Source organism: Protopterus annectens, chromosome 2.part2, assembly GCF_019279795.1.
Source record: "Protopterus annectens isolate FY-2018-M chromosome 2.part2, PAN1.0, whole genome shotgun sequence".
In the NCBI taxonomy this organism is placed as follows: Eukaryota; Metazoa; Chordata; order Ceratodontiformes; family Protopteridae; genus Protopterus; species Protopterus annectens.
The window spans coordinates 407,829,849-407,853,608 of NC_056730.1; the positions used below are offsets into that span (position 1 = coordinate 407,829,849).

General features: G+C 34.8%; 1 protein-coding gene across 1 annotated transcript in view; it reads left to right on the forward strand.

Moving 5' to 3' along the window:
- The first annotated feature begins 20,391 nt into the window (after nt 1–20,391).
- The window catches only part of LOC122795945 (baculoviral IAP repeat-containing protein 1-like), a 378,361-nt gene continuing 374,992 nt past the window's right edge, over nt 20,392–23,760 (forward strand). The window contains exon 1 of the mRNA XM_044064428.1: nt 20,392–20,986. Coding sequence (XP_043920363.1) covers nt 20,401–20,986 — 586 coding nt within the window. The 5' untranslated portion in view covers nt 20,392–20,400. The remainder of the gene's footprint in view (nt 20,987–23,760) is intronic.

Consider the following 23,760-nt stretch of genomic DNA (forward strand, 5'->3'; position numbering starts at 1 on the left):
ATCATGGACCTAATAAACAAAGATATAGGGAACCTCCAAACTCTGGATCCCACACAGTTTGGTTTTGTGAAGGGGAGGTCATGCCTGCTCAACCTGGTCAACTTCTTTGAGTCAGTCACCAGAGCTGTGGATGAAGGCAGAGTGGTTCATACAGCCTACCTTGATCTGGCCAAGGCCCTTGATACCATCCCCACTCAGGAATCATACAAAAACTCACTAAGCTAGGCATCAACCCCTATATCACTCACAGATAGAATCCATAGTGTGAAAGTTGCTGACTCCAAGTCAGACTGTTGACCAGTCATGAGTGGAGTCCCACAGGGTTTGGTCCTGGGTCCTCTCCTATTTGGCATCTACTTCTCTGAAGTCCAGGCCAACACGAAGGGACTCTAGCTGACAAAGTTTGCAGACTTTTGTAAGTTGGGAGCCATAATTAACTCCCCAAGTGATGTTGACATGCTACAGAAAGGCCTCACTAAGACCAATGACTGGTGTCAGAACCATGGCCTTAAGCTCAATGCCAAAAAATATGTCATCATCCCCTTTGGGAAAAACCCAGTTCCCATGAATTACCACATCAATGGTAGTCTACTGAACACAGAAGGTTTCATAAGAGATCTGTGAACACAGGTTGACAGTAACCTCTTTTTTGACCACCACATTGCCACTGTGGTCAGAAAGTCCTTCTATGTGGCACATCTCATTACTAAGGGTTTGGCATCCAGGAAGAAAGAGGTAATTGTCTCCCTCTACTCTTTCCTCATTAGGCCATTCATCGAGTACAATGCCCCAATTTGGCATGTACCTCACTAGACACCTACAACAACTGGAGAGGCCGCAAAAATACCTCACAAAGAGGATCATGGGCCTTAAACACTTGTCCTAGATGGACAGACTCAGAAAACTCCAACTATTCTCTGTCTTATATTGCCTACTTAGAGACGATCTCTGCTTGACTTACAAAGCCATGTCTGACCCAGCTCTGTTAGAAATGCTACATCTAAAGAAATCCAAATCCATCCACACTACATGTTCTGGAGACCTCAACCTCATTACCACAATCAACAGAACAAGCTGGAGGGACAGGTTCATAACCCAGAGACTGCCCATGCTATGTAATAGACTTCCCATACATGTCAAGTGGAGCACCTCACTGGTCGTTTTCAAGAGAAATTTTGATGAGAGGATGAGAAATAGAAAATTTACCCTGGGGATCACTCTAGTGGCTGTATTTGACAGAAGCACTGGGAATTAAGGTTAGGTGACACGATGACAGGGTAATGCTATGGGCTAGGCTTGTAAAGGCTCCAGGGCCATTAGCCTAGTGCACACCTATGAACCTATGAAAATTTGCTCAATTGATTTTAGGGACAAATCCTATCCAGATGTAGCTAATGTTTCTGCTTGGTAGAATCATAGGAACTATAAGGTAAATAAACCTGAAGACCACATGTTACTAGTCAAATGTTACCCTTAAGGTGTACCCCCTGCTACTAGGAGGGCAAAGCATGCCAAGCCAGGGATGACCTTGATGGTACCCATCCATTCATCAAGACTAGTCTTCAAGGAGGCAACGTTATCCCTCTGTTTAGCATGCACAGCAATTTGATCTAGTGATGGTGTAACCAATGGGTAATGAATCTGTCCTACTGTGTTTTAATTGTATACTGGTGTAGGAACAAATCTTTGGTTTGAGAATAAATCCATTTGTCCTTCAAAGGTGTAAGTGATCCATCAGGGTGGGGTAATTGATGGCATAGAATGCTAGGCATACAGCTACATGCAGGAATTAATACTAGGAAGAGTATATTTTATTTTTATGTATTTATTTGTTAACGAGGTAGGTGGGCTGGTCAACTAACCATTGTTCAGCCATGACCCAGATACAAAAACAGCATTAATAGTTGAAAAAATAGCATTTCAGAAAATAACATAGAATTTTAAATGACAAAATTAAAATAGCTTGGTTTTGAAAGCTAAATTTCAAATATTTCAATGAGTGGATAAACTGGTAAAGTATAGCATAATTTTAAATAGAAGACAGGGTGGTATTATGCAGGATATAGGTTCTCACTGTTTTTTTCAGTGTTAGGGGCCTTGGACAGTAAAGAGCACTAACTCATTAAAATCAATTCCAAACACATTTTTTCACATGTAGTGAGCAAATCTGCTTTTAAAACACTCAGTATTAGGTGACAACCTAATATGAATTAGCATATGATTCCAAAGTGTATAAATCATTTGAGTTATATGATTTCATCTTAATTGTGTTTTACAATAAAAAAGTTTAAAAATTACTATTATCATATTAGTGTCTTCTTGTGTTATTGGAGAGCTTGATATTATATATAAGTTGCAGTAAGTCATCCCTAAAACTTTTATATGCACTTATAGCTTTTCCTCTTGTAAGTCTATAATGGAGTGTAGATAAATTTGCAGTTTTGCATCTGTCAAAATAAGATAACTGATGAACTGAAGGTATTCATTTTGCACATTTTCATTGAACAGACTCCAGTACCACTAACTGGTGCCTATTATATTGGCAAAAATGGTATTATATTGAAAACAGGTTGGATGTAAATCTTGAAAACCAACACAAATGGGTCAATGACCCTAAACGAAAACTGTTTAAAAATAAAAAATAAATCCACCAACACTGGATAGCCGATGACGGTTTAATGCTCCAAAATACACAAAATATACAAACAATCACAGTTGCACCGAACAACTAAGCGCTTTCGCCGTGGTTAACAAACCTTGGCATCATCAGAGTTGTTCGGATACTCCTCTCCCATTGCTTATATTCAAACTTGATTAAAATTAATTAATACCAATTAATCAATTGAAACATTTTAAAACATTCTTTAAAAGTCTCTTGCCTCTGTATTATTCCCCAGTGTCTATTTCTAACAATAAACCCACTAGACAAGTTAACATAAAAAACCTAAAAACTATTTTAAACAATAAATAAAACATTTTAAATATAACAAATTACAACAAATTAATAATATATATTATATCCAGATGGTATTGATATAATATCATAATAGCTTCTTGTACAATGCAAATTTTCGAGAGAAGGGTGTTGATAATAATTAAATATATGCTTAGCTGGCTGAAACTACACAATTTTATTGTGTTTCATTTTTAAAAAGGGCTTGATGGAAATATATTCATTAAGTCCCGGAGGGTTACTGGCATTGTGCATTATCTGCCACATAGATTCTCTTGCTTCCAAGATGGATTCCCAATCACCCCCCCATCCATTGTCATATACCTTATCAATGATAAAGAAAATAAATTTTTTAAAATTCAAACACTTCCCTGTATGTAAAAACAAAGCATTGTTGATATCCTTGTTTTTTATAGCTCTAATATGTTCGCTCATCCTATCTTTGAGTCTACGTGAGGTCTTCCCTATATAAAAAGATGTACAGGACAAACAGGTAGCTACATAAACTACCCTCCTAGTACTGCAATTACATTTACCTGGACACTTAATTGGTCTACCAAATGTTTCTATATCAGCACAGGGTCCATCATTAATGTATCGACAAAACCTGCAATTCTCACACTTAGACATTTTAGAAATAATACTGTCACTACCATACTGACTCTCTAAAATATTTTTAATGTTGTTTCCCCTACTGTGAATTATTTGTGGTTTCATTCCAACAATGGCGGTTATGTTTTCATCAAAAAATAAATCCCAACCCTTATGGATGATATTCATTACCTCAACGGTCTTATCACTGAACTGCAAGACCATTCCTGTTCGACCTAAATTTTCTTTATGTTCTTTTGAGTTATTCGCAGATAACAAAATGGGTAGAAACGTATTCCTTCTTTTCTTCACCACTTCCTTTTTTACATTGATCAATAATTTAAGAGGATAGCCTCTTTCTAAAAACATTCCAATGAGTTTATATAATTCTTCCCTAAACATAGTTTCCTCACTTGTTAACCTGGAAACTCTTACCATCTGACCTTTAACTACACTACGTTTTTGAAAAAAAGGATGTTGACTAGTATAATACAACAAATTATTTGAATATGTTTCTTTTCTAAAAATAGAACTTTCCAAAATACCATTTTCAATATCAAATTTTATGTCCAATTAATTAATGGTCTTACTGTTCCATTAGAAAGTAAACCTTAAGAACTCAGTTGTTATATTTAGATAATCAATAAATTCCTTAGCTTCATCAAAGTCTCCTTTCCAAAGTATAAGAATGTCATCCAAAAATCGATTGTAACTCACTATATAAGATTTATACTTGGAATTTAACACAAACCTTCTTTCCCAATCAAAAAGTACAAGGTTTGCATAAATGGGGGCACATTTAGCCCCCATTGCCACACCTGATGTTTGGTGAAACAATTCACCTTCAAACATCATGAAATTATTCCTAAGAATAATATCCATGAAGTTAGTCACCAAATCAACTTCCACTTCACTCATGTCAGACAAAAACCCTATGCTGTTTCCAAACATTTCAATACCCACCGTGTGAGGTATCACTGTAAACAAATTTATTACATCAACTGTCAAAAAACTCACAGTATTATCAGCTATAAGGAACCAATAAAAATTCCTTCTCCTTCATTGTAATTCTACCCTTCATAACTTCATCCAGTATGATATCAATCCATCTATATGCTAGATTGATTTCATTTCGAGAAACTCGATTATAAGTACTCTCATCATTCAAAACTTTCTCCATCTGTGTGTTATAATCTATACTTCGCATGATCACCACCCCTCCCCTTTATCTGGTGTCATGATACGAAGTTGTCGATCTCTAGCTAGACAATTTAAAATCTCTTTCTCCTGTTCATTTAGATTGTACGCTACACAACTTCTGCCTTTGTCCAAGTTTCTGATTTCCTTCTCACAGTATGTTTCAAACAATTGTATAATTGGATTTTGAGGGGGGGGGTGAATGTACTGGACCGCACACATTCATTTCTTTCATTTTTATCTTTGTCATTTATCCCCTGAAAAAATATTTTAAGATTTAATTGCCTAGAATATAATTTTATATTCAATAAAGTTTTAGCTGCATTAAATCTGTAAGTGGGAATGAAGGACATGCCTTTCTTAAAAAGACCACAACAGTGGAGACCAAGGGGGAACATTCAGGACAACAACTGGAAATAACAGTAATTAACAATGAACTAGGTGGAACAAATAGTTGGGGTGACCCCCACCAGCTTGTTAGATTAAACTTTTGAAATATCACAGGATTAAAATGCCAAGTGGTGGTAAGGGAAGGCTTTTGCATCTTTAACTATACTGAATTGATTCTAACAGAAGGGCATTTTGGAGAAGGAATTTTTATCGGTTCCTTTTCCTATTACACCTAAGATTTTTGGAATACCTAAAACAAACAAATCAGTAGAAAATCCACCTTTCAGACCCATAGTGGCTGCAAAGGGGTCAAAGACTGAACCCCTGGCAGCCTGGGTTGATAGAAAGATAGGTAAACTAACTGAGGAAGTGCCTCATATAATTAGAGATTCTTGGCACTGTCTCCAGCGTTTGTCCAAGTTTCATAATATAGCTGATAATACTGTGAGTTTTTTGACAGTTGTTGTAATAAATTTGTTTACAGTGATACCTCACATGGTGGGTATTGAAATGTTTGGAAACAGCATAGGGTTTTTGTCTGACATGAGTGAAGTGGAAGTTGATTTGGTGACTAACTTCATGGATATTATTCTTAGGAATAATTTCATGATGTTTGAAGGTGAATTGTTTCACCAAACATCAGGTGTGGCAATGGGAGCTAAATGTGCCCCCATTTATGCAAACTTGTACTTTTTGATTGGGAAAGAAGGTTTGTGTTAAATTCCAAGTATAAATCTTATATAGCGAGTTACAATCGATTTTTGGATGACATTCTTATACTTTGGAAAGGAGACTTTGATGAAGCTAAGGAATTTATTGATTATCTAAATATAACAACTGAGTTCTTAAGGTTTACTTTCCAATGGAACAGTAAGACCATTAATTATTTGGACATAAAATTTGATATTGAAAATGGTATTTTGGAAAGTTCTATTTTTAGAAAAGAAACATATTCAAATAATTTGTTGTATTATACTAGTCAACATCCTTTTTTTCAAAAACGTAGTGTAGTTAAAGGTCAGATGGTAAGAGTTTCCAGGTTAACAAGTGAGGAAACTATGCTTAGGGAAGAATTATATAAACTTATTGGAATGTTTTTAGAAAGAGGCTATCCTCTTAAATTATTGATCAATGTAAAAAAGGAAGTGGTGAAGAAAAGAAGGAATACGTTTCTACCCATTTTGTTATCTGCGAATAACTCAAAAGAACATAAAGAAAATTTAGGTTGAACAGGAATGGTCTTGCAGTTCAGTGATAAGATCGTTAAGGTAATGAATATCATCCATAAGGGTTGGGATTTATATTTTGATGAAAACATAACCGCCATTGTTGGAATGAAACCACAAATAATTCACAGTAGGGGAAACAACATTAAAAATATTTCAGAGAGTCAGTATGGTAGTGACAGTATTATTTCTAAAATGTCTAAGTGTTAGAATTGCAGGTTTTGTCGATACATTAATGATGGACCCTATGTTGATATAGAAACATTTGGTAGACCAATTAAGTGTCTGGGTAAATGTAATTGCAGTACTAGGAGGGTAGTTTATGTAGCTACCTGTTTGTCCTGTACATCTTTTTATATAGGGAAGACCTCATGTAGACTCAAAGATAGGATGAGCGAACATATTAGAGCTATAAAAAACAAGGATATTAACAATGCTTTCTTTTTACATACAGGGAAGTGTTTTAATTTTAAAAAAAATTCTTTTCTTTATCATTGATAAGGTATATGACAATGGATGGGGGGGGGTGATTGGGAATCCATCTTGGAAGCAAGAGAATCTATGTGGCAGATACGTACCAATGCCAGTAACCCTCTGGGACTTAATGAATATATTTCCATCAAGCCCTTTTTAAAAATGAAACACAATAAAATTGTGTAGTTTCAGCCAGCTAAGCATATACTTAATTATTATCAACACCCTTCTCTCGAAAATTTGCATTGTACAAGAAGCTATTATGATATTATATCAATACCATCTGGATATAATATATATTACTAATTTGTTGTAATTTGTTATATTTAAAATGTTTTATTTATTGTTTAAAATAGTTTTTAGGTTTTTTATGTTAACTTGTCCAGTGGGTTTATTGTTAGAAATAGACACTGGGGAATAATACAGAGGCAAGAGACTTTTAAATAATGTTTTAAAATGTTTCAATTGATTAATTGGTATTAATTAATTTTAATCAAGTTTGAATATAAGCAATGGGAGCGGGGTATCCGAACAACTCTGATGATGCCAAGGTTTGTTAACCACGGCGAAAGCACTTAGTTGTTCGGTGCAACTGTGATTGTTTGTATATTTTGTGTATTTTGGAGCATTAAACCTTCATCGGCTATCCAGTGTTAGTGGATTTATTTTTTATTTTTAAACAGTTTTGGATGTAAATCTTATATAAGTTAATCAGTCTTTCTTCATCTCGTATAGATAAAGATCTACACATATATCTTATTAATAATAATGTACTTTTTATATTAGTTATATAAGATTAAAAAGAAAAAGATCAGACGATATGCATATATTCAGATACTTATAGCAATTAGTTTCAGGTAAATGTTTATTGCTTAAAATAAAAATAGATTATTTCACACTTAGGGCTGAAATTCAGTCCTACATTGGTTGAGTTAGCAAAGGTTATTGCTGTCATTACTGGAACCAAAAGTGATCTCACAACAAGAAAAAAATCTACAACGCCAAGAAAACTTTATTACAAGCAAAGCTTTCAGGTCAACACCCTTACTCAATGTTAATACAATTACACAAACCACTTGACCACTTTAAGAGCGCAATACATCACATGATCACAGCCAGCACATCAAATGATGTTAGTAATAAAATATTAAAACTTCTAATTCAGAGTTTATCGTGTTGAATTTTCATTAAAATAGGTTTCAGGTGACAGCACTATTAAGACCTGGTTCTATGTCAGTCTCTAGCCTAAGTATCCATTCATACTTTTTACTTTCTAAAAAATTGTTAATGCACCCCCCCAATGCCCTTCAATATTATATTTTTCACCCTGAACTTAAAAAAAGGCCAGTACCTTTGCATATAATGTGTTTACTTAATCATTTTTCTCACTGTTCTTCCGTATTTCTGACTTGTGTTTTATAATTCATTCTTTTAGTTTTCTAGTGGTTTTACCCAGATAGAATGATGGACACCGACCACAAGTTGCTAAGTAGACCACATTAGTGGTATTACAGTTTGCTTTTCAACGAAATGTGTATCACCTGCCAGTATTAAGATGCATAAAAAAAATCACTATCCCTCCCAAAGATATCAACACAACAACTACAATTCAAACAGCTAAAAGTTCCACATCTCAATCCTATCTGGCATAGCACTGGGCTTTGAAAATCCTTATAGCATAATTTACTTTTCAAATTTCTCATGTTTTATATGAGAAATGTGGTTTGGAGTCTTAACATAGGTCTTAATTCTGGTGAGGCCATCAGGATAATCCAATTTTTTTCTATAATTTTCTTAAGTGCTTTACTTCTGAAATTAAACGTTGCCACATACCTAATTTTATCTTTGCCCAAGTGGGGCTTTCTTCATAAACCTACATGTTCCTCTATTTGAAAAGTATGTATTAATATAGTTGCTCTCTCATCCCTTACTTTTCCACTTACTTCTAAACTCTGTTCCTTATCATACCCACTATCTAAAAATTCTTCTTTCATCTCCTCTAACTGCTTGATGAACATAGTGTTGCCCATATTTAACCTACTAGCTCTACTAAACTGTGCTCTCATTATGCCTCTAAATACACGAGAGGCATGCATACTTTGTCTGTGTATATACCTTCTAGCATGTATCTCTTTTTTAAAAATACTAGTTTCTGTTCTTCCCATCTTATTTTTCAAAAGTATATCCAAAAATACAATATTTGTTGTAGAGGATGTCATCTTAAACTTAAGGAACCCAGTTGTACTATTTAGATAATTAACATATTCCAGTAATTCACTATATGTTCCTTTCCAGATGCTAAAGCAATCATCCACCAATCTTTGGTACAATTGTACCTTTTTATTCAAGATACTCACAGTTTTGCATCTATCAAAATAAGATAACTAATGAACTGAAGGTATTCATTTTGTAAATTTTCATTGAACAGACTCCAGTACCACTAACAGGTGCCTATTATATTGGCAAAAGTGGTGTTATATTGTAAAACAGGTTGGATGTACATCTTATATAAGTTAACCAGTCTTTCTTCATCTCATATAGATAAAGATCTACACATACGTCTTATTAATAATAATGCACTTTTTATACTAGTTATATGAGATTAAAAAGAAAAAGATCAGGTGGTATGTATATATTCATATCTTTATAGCAATCAGTTTCAGATAAAAGTTTATTGCTTAAAATAAAATTGGTCTTATTCCAGAAATACCAAAATACATTATTTCACACTTATCAGGGCTGAAATTCAGTCCTACATTGTTTGCCCAGGAAAACAGTTGTCCAATAAATTCAAACATAGATGCTGAGGATCCATCCTTATCAGTTTTAAAACCAAACTTACAATCTTCAACATATTTAGCTTGCCAACACTTTTTGTTTTTAGGACTAGTTGAAAGTGCAAAATTAAAAAGAAGGGGGCCAAGCACAGAGCCACGTGTTACTTCAGACAATACAGGGAGAAAGCTGGAGTGATACATTTTGACTATTACACATTGAAAATGACCAGACAACCAAAGAATAATCCAATTGATTAAAATGAGATTATAATTATAATTATTTAATGTATTAATTATTGAACTATGTGCAATCATATCTAAAACCTTATACAAGTCCACATAGATAATACAGACTGTTAATGAACACTCAAGAATCCAAGTTACTTGATCATAGAACTCCACTAAATTTGTGATTGTTGATCTACCAGGACAATACCCATTTTGATATGTCAGTATATCCATTATGATTCATTGAGCCAGAAAGATTTTGTATAATTCTTTCATAACACTTACATAAAATAGATGTAAGACTTATATGTCTGTAATTCTGCAATTTCCCTTTTGTCTCTCTTTTTATAAATAGATGAAATAATTGATTTTTACCAAATGAAAGGTACTACACAATTACATAGCAAAGTATTAAAGATCTTATATAACACTGACAAAAATGTACATCTCAGGCTATGAATTATCATCACTTTAATAAAATCTGCACCCACAGAGGTTTTATTTCCTAACTTTTTAAAATACTTTAGAAATCAATTCAATACTTATTGTATGACAATTCTTATTAGTTGCAGAAAGCAAGTCCAAATTAGGCATTCTACACCTAGACTGTGATAAGTTAGAAATAAAATTCTTAAATTCATCAGAAATTGTATAAGGATCAGTTGCCAGTTCCCCGTCTACAAAAAAATGATTAAATATAATTAGTGCTTCTTGTAACATAATTAATATATTTATAAAACTGTTTTTATTAGCTATTAAAGATGATAAATGGTTTTCATACTCAAAGTTTTTACTATTTAGTAATCCCTTATTTTTTGGTAATAAAATTTTATCTAGATTTAATATATGGACTAGGTTTTTCCTTAATATTTGAAAGTCTTTTCTTTCTTTTATATATTAAACACAGCTCAGTGTACCACCAATAAGGAAAGCTGTGAATTGTATATACCTTATTGAAAATTACTAAATCAATAGCATTATTCAGATTCCAAGACAGAGTAGCATCCATCTTTCTCAGTATTTGATACAACGGACAGTCAGTTATGTGTATTGAATTATTTATACCCATAAAATCATTCTTATTATACTGACATTTCCAAATAACTCTTGATCATAAAATAGAACCAAACAAAATATTAGTTGTAATTGAATCATGATCAGAATTACTTAATGGTGAATATACAATACTTTCTTCAACTTGTAATGTTTGGTTTGTCACAAATGAGATCTGGCATGTGACTATCTTTAGTAGCAGTACAAATTAATTGAATCATATCAAATTGAAGTAAATTGTCCAGAAAATCAAATTTGAATTTCCTGTTGATGAGTCATCTAACCAGTTTATATTTGGATAAGTCAAATCACCAAGTAAAACAACAAAGCTATGCTCAAGCTATAACTCCAAAAAATTAATACATTCTTTGTGTGTGTTAATGAAAAGTTTTGTATAAGGACAAAATAATCTTAAAGTATTTGATTCAGGAAAGGAATGCATATCAATAGACATAATCTCCTGGTCAGTGTTAAGTTTATTTAGTGTATAAAGTAAACAATCTTTTAAAATAATTATAACACTGCCTCCATTTCTATATGTTTTAAGACATTAAATCTTCTCATATCCAGGGAAGAATAAATTTGTTGCATCTCATGCTTAATTTATCATAATTATATCCAATTTCTCTTGTGCGACAGAAAGTAACTCATTATATGCATTTGCTAAACTTCTTGCATTACAGTAGTATAGTTTTAAAATGTTATTAGGTCTTTGCTAGTTTCAGACCAGAGGTCTATCAGAAATGGCATTCCTAATTTTTTTTTTTACAAAGTAACCAAATTGCGATAGCTAAACTTTGAACCATATTTACTTAAGTGCAGCATGTCATTGGATCACATTTGATAATCACAAATAAACAGATCCCAATAAGTAACCACAGATTTTATTTTATTAAACAAAACAGCTTTATAATACATATAATCTTTCCACTTCATACCTGAGATTATTTCACCAAACATAACCTTTATTTTGCTACTATCTAACAGTTCAATGGTATCTAATATCATTGCTTTCATATGATTTAATGTAGTTTTGTTCAAATTGCTAGTCCCATAGTGAATAGATAGTAGACTAAAATTTCTTTCTCTTTAGTAGATTTATTAAACAAGGTAAATCTTATAATTTCAAACTAGAAACAGTGACAGGAATAGAGTCAATATTCCACAAAGTACACTTAGTGTCATTCAACCCATTGATGTGTCAGTGACTTTATTTGGAAAAGGTTTAGTGTCAAATTGACATTCTTCCAAGAAATTATAATTAACCAAACCAGTTGTTCTTCTTTTAATTTTTTTTTTTCATAACAGATCAGATTTTTATCAGTCTCTTGAAGTAGTATCAAAATATGTTCAGTTTTTTTAGAAGTTATTAAAGATTTGGGATACAAAATGGGTGATGCAATAACACAAGTCAATAAAACTGCTTCCATCATCAACAGGAATACTAGCTGTTTTGACTAAATGTTCATGAGAGAAAGCATGATGACTGAGCCTTCAACAGCTAGTTCTAATTCAGAGTAAATCAGCTAAACATGATCCTTACTTTTAGAATCTTGAGTAGCTGAATTTGTAGTTAAATTGCTATCTGAAACAGAAACTACAGAATAATCACCATCTTGAGACACATTTAGCTGAATTTTACAGAAAGAGCATTTGCTATTTAAAGTACCTCAAGGAGAAAAGTTCCTTTTTTTAGTTCTTTTGTCACTACTCTTTTTATAGATACTTTCCATTTAAATAAGTTTTTTTCTGGGATATTGCTTGGTTTTATTAACTGCTTTACTGCACTTACTTGTCTAAAATTCTCACTTTTAATTTGTCAGTCACCTGTCCTGAATGGATGGTGCTTGGCACTCTGTCCTATCATTAGACACAAATTCTTTAATTTTAGGTAAATTCATATTTATTTGAGGATATTCTAAACTAATATTATATGTAGAGAGTAAAGGTTGAATGTTCCCTAAATGATCTTCTGTTTTAATTAAATATTCCTACCAGATGATACAAAACTGGATATACTTTTTATGGAAATTTCTAATTCAAGTTCATTAACTTATCATCTGCTGTGGTCTTACTACTGAGAATCCCTATTCATTTAGATAACTTACAGTTAAAACAGGACTTTAAATTGTTACTTATTACATGAGTAAAATAAACTCCACAGTTTTTGTAATTAACCATAAATGTATTCCTCAGTAAATTAGTTAGTGCATATTCATTGAAAGACTCCATCACTGTGTGAATGAACTAGCTATAAACATAAAGTAGCTATTAATGAAATTGTCAATACACTAAAAATAAGCTAAAGTTAAATCAACTATAGTAAAATTAAAAAAATCACTAAAATATACATTATTAACCTTCACAAATCACATAAAACTCTCAAAATGTAATAATTTAACTGTCAAAACTGCTATTAACATGCACTACTTCAAAACGTCTATAAAAGACTACATCATTAAAGGTTGGAATGAGCCCAGGTTGAGGTACTCTTATACCTTTTTTTCTACCTCTACTCTATATATCCTCACAACTAACCCTACCCTCCCTTCCTCTACACGTACTTTTCTGAGGTTACACTCATACCTTTTCCACATCTATTCCTACTATCCCTTCTATCACTCCCTACTCTTCTCTAATCATCCTAGCCTACGCCTTCACCAGTATAATCTGTTACCATATTTCATGACCTCTAAAATATTAATAATTGTTATGATAATCATCTATTATGCAAATAATATTGCATCTTCCTATTATCAGGCTTTCCACAGAATTTATACTTGAACACTATGACTTTATTATGTCTGTTGAGTTTTTATTTTGACAAACTAATGTGGTGAAGTTTTTCAAATTTTGTGCTTGAATGTTATGGCTTTATTATGAGTGTTAAGTTCTCATTCTGACAAACTAATATGGGGTTTTCATATTTGTGCTTGAATGTTATGACTTTATTGTGTTTGTGTAGTTTTTCATTCTGTTAACCATATGTATATGGAACTTTTCTCCCTGGGTCTCCACTGAAAATGGGTACCTTATGACCCAGTCAGACTTTCCTGGTAAACAAATGCCAAATAAATAAATAAAACCACAAAAATTAAACAAAGATGCAAAAGTGCACTACTCGTACAACTCTGCTAATATGCCTTGTTAACTCAGGGATCTGTACACAGTTAGGCAGTCTCACAGACAGAAAAAAAAAATAAAGGAAGTTCTGAGCATCTTTAAAAAGTCATGGAAGGCTCACAGATAAAATAAGAAATGTAAGTATTATAGAACACTCAGTCTCCAAAAATGTTAATAGAAAGAATTTACTACAATGCAGAGTACATATCCTAGTATTTTAAAACAAAGTGAGTGAAGTAACAGAGACTATAGTGGGAAATATATATTTTAAGAGCTTACTGTACAAAGATTCTTTAGATGAGCAGACTAGGCTATTAGAAAGGATAGCATGATACATGCATTATGTACAATAGTTATGAGGCACCAGCCAATGCTATAAAGTTGGATTTTATCAAAGCTGAAGGCTCCAAAATTAACATTTTTTAGCCTATTGCACATTTGTTTGTTTGCTGAGTTGGTTATGTAATGTTTTTTGAACTCATTGAGGTGAGGGATTTGATTTCTGGAGGCAAATGATTCCGGATATTGGTCCAGACCAATGGAAGACCTTCTCTGCAACTACAGTTTTAAACAGAGGCCTGTTAAGAGTTAGACTGTTTTCCTGGCTACTTCTTAGTAACAATGGCTGTTCTCTTATAGGGAGTTTTCTTCTCAAAGGTAGATAATCCCAGAGCTAAAAATTTCAGAGACTTGGCAGCTGAAAAGTAAAGTGGCCCTTTTGAATATGGAGAACCACTTGAAGTTATGAATTAGGTCACAATATATAAAGAGAGGGATTTGATTCTGACTTGGTTGATAAAGGTTTTTAAGTCAACACTCTTTTTCCTCAGGAATCTATGGGTTCTTCCTAGCTACATGATATGTCGAAGGAGACATTGGTCTACTTATGTAAAGTACAGAGGGATAATAATATCCTTTGGCCTAGATGAGGCTTTGTGAAGATAATCTGTAAGGATACTAAATAATGGTGGCCCAGATAAGATACTTTTGGAAATAAGTGTGTTAGATAGGACTTCCAGACCACCTTTGTAGCATTGTGGTAAAAGGTGAAAGAGTTGCTGAGCTGGGTGCCAAAATCACTGACTACCATGTAGAGTGATGTATTGGATATTCTGTAAGTGGTAGATGATGGGGTGTTTTCCAAAGGTGATAATGCTACACGTGTTGCCTTTAGTTTTAACCCCATCTCTTACATGAATAATTTGTAAGGGCTAATTCTTGGTTAAGTACTTCTGTATTGTTGGTGGAATAAATGATGACTTCCAGCTTACAGGTATTGCCTATTGTAATTAGCCATACATTAGAGTTTGTGGTATGGAGGCTCTAAAAGTCTATACAAAAATTAAATATCCCAATACTGAAGCTTGATCTACTCCACTGGTTATATTATTAATTTCTAAATTAGCTCATGCCACCTTAATAGTGTGGATTCTACCCTTCAGGAAATTTGCAATCTATCTTACCATGTAAGAACTTACCTTTAATTATATTAGTTTATTTACAATACCAGCATGAGGTAAAGACCTGGGACAGATCCAGATAAGCTGAGTGGACTAAGTGGCCACTGTTTATTGCCTCAGTAACCCTCTCAAAAAGTTAGACATGATCTGCTTTTAACCAGATTAGACTGCTGTGGATATAGCTGCATGAAAGTTTTAATATTGCGGTTTATAAAGGTGGAAGTTATACATTTCATAACTTACAAATTAGGCTAGTTAAGCCGACAAGCCTGTAATTCTTAGAGTATGCCGTAGCAACTCCTTTGTGGAGGGGCACCACTATAGCTATTTAGCAAACCTCAGGGACATATCCTTTGGTTAGGCTTAAACTAAACAAGTGCAGGAAGGGTTGAGAGAAGGCATAGTTGGCTTTAGGCATCCAGGTAAATCATCTAGGTCCATGGAAGTGGTGGTGATAGTTTTACAGAACACATCTAGGACATATTCTAAGGTTATCTTAGAGAGTGAATGGAAGTGGAACTCAGGAATTTGTGGAGTGTTGATCACTATTTCTGGAATAAAGTTAGAGTAAATTTGTCTGCAGGTAGGTTACCTGTGCCTTTAAGGTCATGGGGGTACTGATATGTCAAATTACTTTTGCACATTGCAATATATTGTATCTCAATTTCCTAATCTAAGTAAAGAAGGATTTGTGGCTATCTTTGGCATCTGATGCCAGTTTCTGTCCATGCTCAACTTTGGTCTTTTTGGTGGTGGTAATTTTTAGTTCCTTGTGATCTTTTTAGGGAAGTGTGAACATAGATGCTATAAATATAGCGTACAGTGTTGGAGAACTCCATTGGTAATTGATATTAATGGAGAATAATTTTACACATCTTTGAAGGTTGTATCCATTAGCCGTGCTTTTATCCAAAGCATCACATTTTAATTTATATAGCCACTATGCAGTGATGAAATTATAAATGAAAAAGTCAGAGTGCCTGGTCATATCCAGAGGGATCAAAACCACAGTAATACCTTCAATTAAAGTATGTGCCACAGGTTCAAAATATCTAAAAGGTATGATAAGCAAGAATGACTATAGGTAAAACCATGATGATATAAGTCTTACAGTCCCAGTGTTGTGAAATGTGATTCATTTCATTAATTTTGAGAGTACTGCAGTGAAACTGATGGATTTGAAATACTCAGGCACATGCTTTCCACCTCCCTAACAAATAATAGATATATAGTATTAGCAATCTCAAACTGCATAGGATCAACTTTGTGTTTAAGAGACATAGGTTCATAGATTAGTACTAAGCTAACTGCCCTTGCGAGCCATTTTAAGCCTAGCCATTTATCCCTTGTGAGACTCAAACCCTGAACCTTTTGCTTGCAAGGCAAACACCTTAACCATTAGGCCACCCTCCCAACATGTTAAATAACTGTATATAACTTTTATAAACACCACTCACAATTTTTGGAGAGACAAGGCCAGGACCTAGAAAGACAGATGTATTACAACTTTGTTATTTCATATGCAAAATCTAAGTCACCTTTTCTGATAACAAACACACAGGTGCATCAACTCCACTGTCAGAATGGCTCTATTAAAACTACCCAGCTTAGTAGATGGGCTAAATACTGACTCAGAAGTAAATGCCATTACAAGTATATTGTTGTTGAAATATAAAACTTTGAACTGTTGCAACAATATTTTGCAGATGGAACCTTATAGGGAAAAATAATGCACATCCATATTTAAGGTAGGTCCTGAGATTATATTTTATTATAGAAACTGATTATGAATTATCATGTTTCCATGCTTTAAGAGTGTTAAGATACATTTTCTTTAAGTATAGAGCATTGAAAGTCCTTTGAAAGTTCTTTATCTACTACTTCTAGTATGTCGAGGGATCAGTTGCTAGTGTCCTCTCCAGCTCAACTGGTGAACCTGGGAATATTGAGAGGCAATGTTAACAATTGCCTCATGTACCTGAACAATCCTCTCTTCTCCCACAACACAACACATACATGAGATGCAACTATAATGCCAACTGAACTGGGCTGGGCTCTCTCAACATAGGACTGGCAAGACCAGACAGGAGGAGAAAAACACCACACACAATACACCAGAAATACACATGGTACCATCACAACTTCAAATCATATTGCTGCAGATTTTAAAAGTGTTTAAGTATATGTCAGAATTAGTCTGTATATGCAGGTAAATATAAACAGGGGTTGACTTTTATAGACATACTCATCTGCGCAATGCTGTCTCAGTATAATAAACTGTATTTTGTAAAGTGGGAGGTTCCCCTGCCCACCTGTATCCTCCAAGTAATTTTATATTCCAACTGAAGTCATACAACCCCAGGAAAAGGGGGGGATATGTCATGTTACTGGAAAACAAATTATTCTCCTTTTTCCATGGCTATACAGTTTTCAAGCTAAAATAGAAATATAGAAGCATAGGAAGGTGCTCCGTGCATGGAGATGGGGGTGGGTAAAGGCAGGTTTGCCTCCCTGCAGAAACCATGTTTAACTTTTAAGCATGTTGTAAGTAATATTTTATTGTACTGTTTAATCCTGATACTTATTTTCAGATTTTTTTTTGTGGGGGGAGGAGGGTTCAGACTGTTGACTTGAACTTCTGTATCTTTTTGTATATCATAGACCTGTTCCAACATATTTTATCCTAAGGGCAAGGTGCTGCCTATACTTTAGATACCAAAAAGAATGGGTACAATTTTAACAGAAGGTTGCATGCATTCTATACTAATGGGGAAGCTTGCAAGCCTTACCATGCAAGGTTTTACAGTCTGCCATAGTGCCTTCTCTCAGTTCCAAGAAACTGAATCAAGACACATATGTTATCATCAGCAAAGTAAGAATCAGAACTATTTGCCTGAAAATCCATGTCTGTATGTAAAAGCCCCATGTGAAATACGGAATAACATGGCAGCTATATGTTTAAAAAGTGAAGAAACTGTGGATAATACTGTCAGAAGGCCAGAAAAGCAAACATATAATTATGCTAACATGTCTTTGCTATAATATACCTTGCAACATCCCTGTAAAGTATGAGAGAAGATAATGTGGTACCTGAGATAATATCAGACGAAGCATTTTCCCTATCACATGCAAAACCTGTGTGTGTGTTTGTGTGTGTGTGTGTGTGTGTGTGTGTGTGTGTGTGTGTGTGTGTATATATGTGTGTGTATGCATGCGCAATGTTGTGTATTAGCCCTCTCATATATGGTATATGAAAATAACCTGCAGTATGTCATTCAAGCAGGTGACCCTCAGTAGCAACACTCCAGCCATTACAGTAGCTACATACCCTCAACTATGGAGTTACCTAGCTGTCCATAATATAATACTAGCATCAGACTACAACCAAGATACTGCAATGGATAGTCATGAGTATATCCCCAGTTGCAGCAGCCCATAGCTGTGTACACATTTCTTTTGTTTTTATGCCTAATACATACCCCAGTAATGTTTTTCATTGCTTTGTTACAAGTAGAATACCTATTCTGTACTTTGAATGTGGCCTGTGTTCACTCTGCACGTTTGCTATAATACAGTGTTCTCCTTGATGTGTCCATATCTGCATTAAGTTGTGGCTAACAAATAGGGAGATACGTCTGCATTGCTTGTTTAAGCATCTTACTGTGTTAGCTTGATGTATGTATGGAAACTAGGTCAATGGTCAGAGGCAGCAGAGCACATACATGTTATTATGATTGTAAAGGATCTACCTCCAACACTCCTACACTGTTCCATCTGTACACAGAGCCATCTGTTATCTGGTATTCGTCATTATCCATCACATAAAGACAGCTGTTGTCTCTCACCTGTCCATCTCCACTGCAGTTCCCAAGCATTTTAAAATCTGTCTTCATGTTTGGAATTGTGTTTTTCAGTGATATCTGTATTACTATAGTAAAGTACATCAACAAAATCTTTATTCTGTTTATCCTGCATGTGCTAGTTTAAGGATTTGTCTGTGTTATCTTGACATACGCACTCTTTGAGGAGCTTCTCTTGAGACTAAAGAAGTAAGTGGCTTCTTGATAATGACTTTTCCTGTATGATATAAAGTATAAGAGAAACAGGCAGGATATGACATAGGATGTTGTGGTCCAGTGTATGAGGCTATATGAAGGTTACTCTGTTAATTTTGATGTTTGTTCTGTGACGTATTTCTGGCAAACACTAATATGCATGATGTGTAATGTGGCAAATTGTCAAATCTTCAGTATTAAACAATTATATAAAATCTTTCACTTTCAGAATACACTAGTTTTATACACAGCTGTGTATGAAAAGAATTTGTGTATGTCTTTTTCTTTAGTTTTTTTTTTTTTTTTGGGGGGGGGGGTAATTAATAATGTGTCTGACATACTTGGATATTAAAACTGCATACAAGCCAAACATCTTTTACATACTTACATGCCTAATATGACTGTTTTGAAACTCTCTGTTTGCAGCTATCTGCTTATCACATTTTAAATTCACTTTAAAATTGTAAGATTGGAATGTAAGTATTTGTTTAAACTGCCTTAGGCGTTGTACTCTATAATGGGTCTAATGAGTGACGAGTAGAGGGGAACAATGACCTCTTTTTTTCAGCCTTTTTGAACTGCAGCTTAAGAAATAAAATGCAAGTTATGCCTTCTATTATGGCTATCTGCAGCTAGTCCAAAAATGAAATATATTTTAGTTCAGGGTGCAGTTAAGTAATTACATCTCTGACGCTCTGTTATCCATTATACTCTTAAGACAAGACTGGCTCATAATCTATGTACCATATGCACAGTCATTATTTTATATACACTTGCTGTTTTGTCACTTTGAGCTGTGTTAGCTAAAGCATGGGCATTTATGATAATTATTATAAAGGTATTTTGTCATTTTATGCAGCTAATTTGTAAACTATGGAAACCAAAGTGACCGATTCGTGTACTGCTGAAAACAAGGATGACAGTGGGAACTGGGAATTAGATCTGTCTTATATTCAATCCTTACAACGATTTCAGAATACTGATATGTCTGAACAGATTGCAGAGATGGAAAAGGAATATAAAAAAATCCGAGAACAGAGGGATAAAACCTTTAACTATGAAATGAGAAGTGAGCTCAAAAGACTGAAATCATTTAGCACCTGGAAAAAGGATTGTACTTATTCACCCCAAGAAATGGCTGCAGCTGGGTTTTACTACACTGGCCTACAGTCTAGTTATCAGTGTTTCTGCTGTGGCATAGTTATATGTACAACAAGCTGCAGAAGTACTCCATTCGATGACCATAAGAAATTTCAGCCAGAGTGTCTTTTTGTCCAGGGCAAAGATGCTGGGAACATCCCCAGATATGATGTGCGGGTTCGAGTACCACAGGTCATTCCAGCAGAAGAGCTCAATAAATACAAACAAGAGGAGGCAAGACTAGAATCGTTTGAGAAATGGCCATTCTATGCAAAGATGGAACCTGCCATACTTGCTGCTGCTGGGTTTTTCTTTACAGGTAAGTTCTTACCATTTTTATGAATGAAATTGTAGTGCTGACTACATACTTGGCTTATTATAACCGGACTAGAAGAGTTGTGAATCCTTCTTTCTTGGAATTACTTTTTAGTACTTCTCTCTTTGTGTAACATTAAGACCATAGAAAAAAACAAACAACTTTTATATACTTAATGTGTGCCAGTACTGTCTTATAGTTCTTAAGTTTGTATTTTCAACTTGCTGCTTATCAAATTTTAGTTTTCAGTTTAAACATTGTAACTCAGAGTATTACTGTTTGTTTACAATTCTCTTAAACAATAAAACAGTCCCGAGAGCGAGACTTCTAGGTTTCATCAGCCATTCTGAGCTACCATTTGAGAAATACAATGCAAGTTAAGCCTTGTATTACAGTGCCACCTGGAGCTCATAGCTTCATATGTTCATTGCTGCATACTAGGCTAACGACCACTGAGACCTTTATAAACCTAGCCATGCAGCCCAACTATATCCCACAAGTTACAGGTTATTTTAAGGGGTTTATGCATGATTTAATGGCTCCCTCTGTCCATCAGAGAAGTATGTGTCAGACTAGGGAATTTCTGATTTCCCATCATCTGGTCCAGGTTGCGCTTAAATAGGGTTAGGGAAGGGCTTTGCTTCACATAAATGGAAAGCCTTTTCCAGAGAATGGGGATTCTCTGAGATACATACCTGTCCCTCTAACATGTCCTTTTTAAGTCACAAAGTTTAAATCCTTAGCTCTAGTAGTTATAGTGCTGTTCATTCTGTGGAAATGCAAAAGGGCCATCAGAGCAGGATCAAAGGATGTCTTGTATGCCAGGCATAAATCGCCACTCAGCAGTCTGTAGGAAACAGAGTACAGAGACAAGGCTTTGAGGTAATCTGCATAGTACATTGTGTTTATGCCCTTTATTCTTTTTTTAAGGAACCTCTGGGACATTCCAGTTATTGCTTGTGCCTGGTTAAGTACATACTGAATGGGGAGCTAAACTCAATGGTGAATCTGATGAGGGCTGAATACAGTGTCATGATGACTTTCCTGGATCTTGATGCTATGCCCTTACTTGTAAGCTGAACAACATAGAATGATTTTCTTTCTACTTTAGGAATATGATGGTCGAAAGCCAGGTTCTTATCTACACGAGTCCCCAAATCTCCGACTACTGTCTCTGTGTTTAGGGGAGTTGTATCAGTGAGGTAGTTTCCCCAGGTGGTTGACTTCCCAAAAGGTTCTGTTACGCATTTCTTGGCACTGAGTTTTAAGGCGTGGCTTTGGCACAAGTCATTTGTCTGTGTCAGACCTTTCTATAAGATGTTAGTATCTTGAGAAGGTTTCTGTGATTGCTCATAGCTTGCAGTCATCTGCAAACTTGGTAACCCAGAGGCCCATAACATTGACTATGACTTGCAAAAAATAGATGGCAAAGAGGAGTGGACCCAGCACAGAGCCCAGGGGGACTCCACTTCTAACTGGCCTCTTTCTAGATGGAGGTGGTCTCTCCAGTCCTAACTTCCTGGGTCCTGTCTGTGTGCCAGCTGGGTATCCGGCAAGTTACATAGAGATTTATGCCTAATTCCGTGACTTTGTTTACAATGTTTGAGTAGAGTATTGAGTTAAATGCCTTAAATATGCCAAGGTAGGTAGTATGCACCATTTTGCTCTCTTCCATTGTCTTAGTGACCTTCTCAAAGAAGTCTACTAGGTTCAGTAGATATGACCTGCCTTTGACAAAACCAAACTAGGTTGGATCCAGTGAATGGAGGTCTCCTTATGTCACTGTTAGTCATTTCCATGATAATTATTTCCATGTTGCATATGAGACCAGTCAGACTAATGGGTATTTAGTTCCCAGGGTCCTTTGATGGTCTGCTATTGTGCAAAAGGATGACCACTGCAGTCTTCAATTTGCGTGACACCTGTACTGAGGGTATGGTTGAATAGTGACTCCAGTAGCCCTGACAGGTCATATTTCAGGTCATTTAGGAGGCATCCTGGAATATTATCAGGGTCTCTCGAAGTTGTATTCTTGGCCTTAGACAGCACATCAAAGATCTGCTCCCTACTAGTAGTTGGAGAGGTTATATTAGATGACATTTCCTGTGTGGGCAGCTGGTGGTGAAAGGGGTACATTTGGAGCTAAATTTGTCAGCCAGAAGATTTGATATATTTCCTGGTTCCATGAAAATTGTTCCATTTACCAGCAGTTCAGCACACTGTTGTGTGCTGCCTTTGAAGTTTTCAGACATAGCTAAAGATGACCTTATGGTAGTCCTTGGCCTAGGACACTATCTTTGCCTCAAAATTTGCTTTGTTAGACTTAATTAGTCCTCTTAGTTGTCTAATCAGTTTGATGAGAGTTTTTTTTTATCTTTTTTTTGGTGTTACACTTCCTCATTTTAGCTATAAGTGTTTTTCTTTTGCTGTACAATCTGTTTAATTTTGAATTCCAATAGAGTGGCTTGTTTTTTGAGTTAGTTCTGGGCTTACTTCTGCTAGGCACAGCAGCCTCTATGCAATTACTGACATGGGTGGAGAGAGCTATTTTGAATAATTCTACATAGGCTGTTGTGTTATCTGGGTTAGGAGGGCCTTGAAATGTTGACAGATTATCACTTAGTAAAAGGATTTTGCTTTGGAGTAGTTTCTAACTGTTGGTCTGAAAATAAAACACTTTTTATATTAGCTGTATTAAAATGTGTGATTCTGTCTTAAGTAACTAAATTCTTACTATTATCCATTATGTTGTAAGTAGACAAACTTGGTTCGTGTCC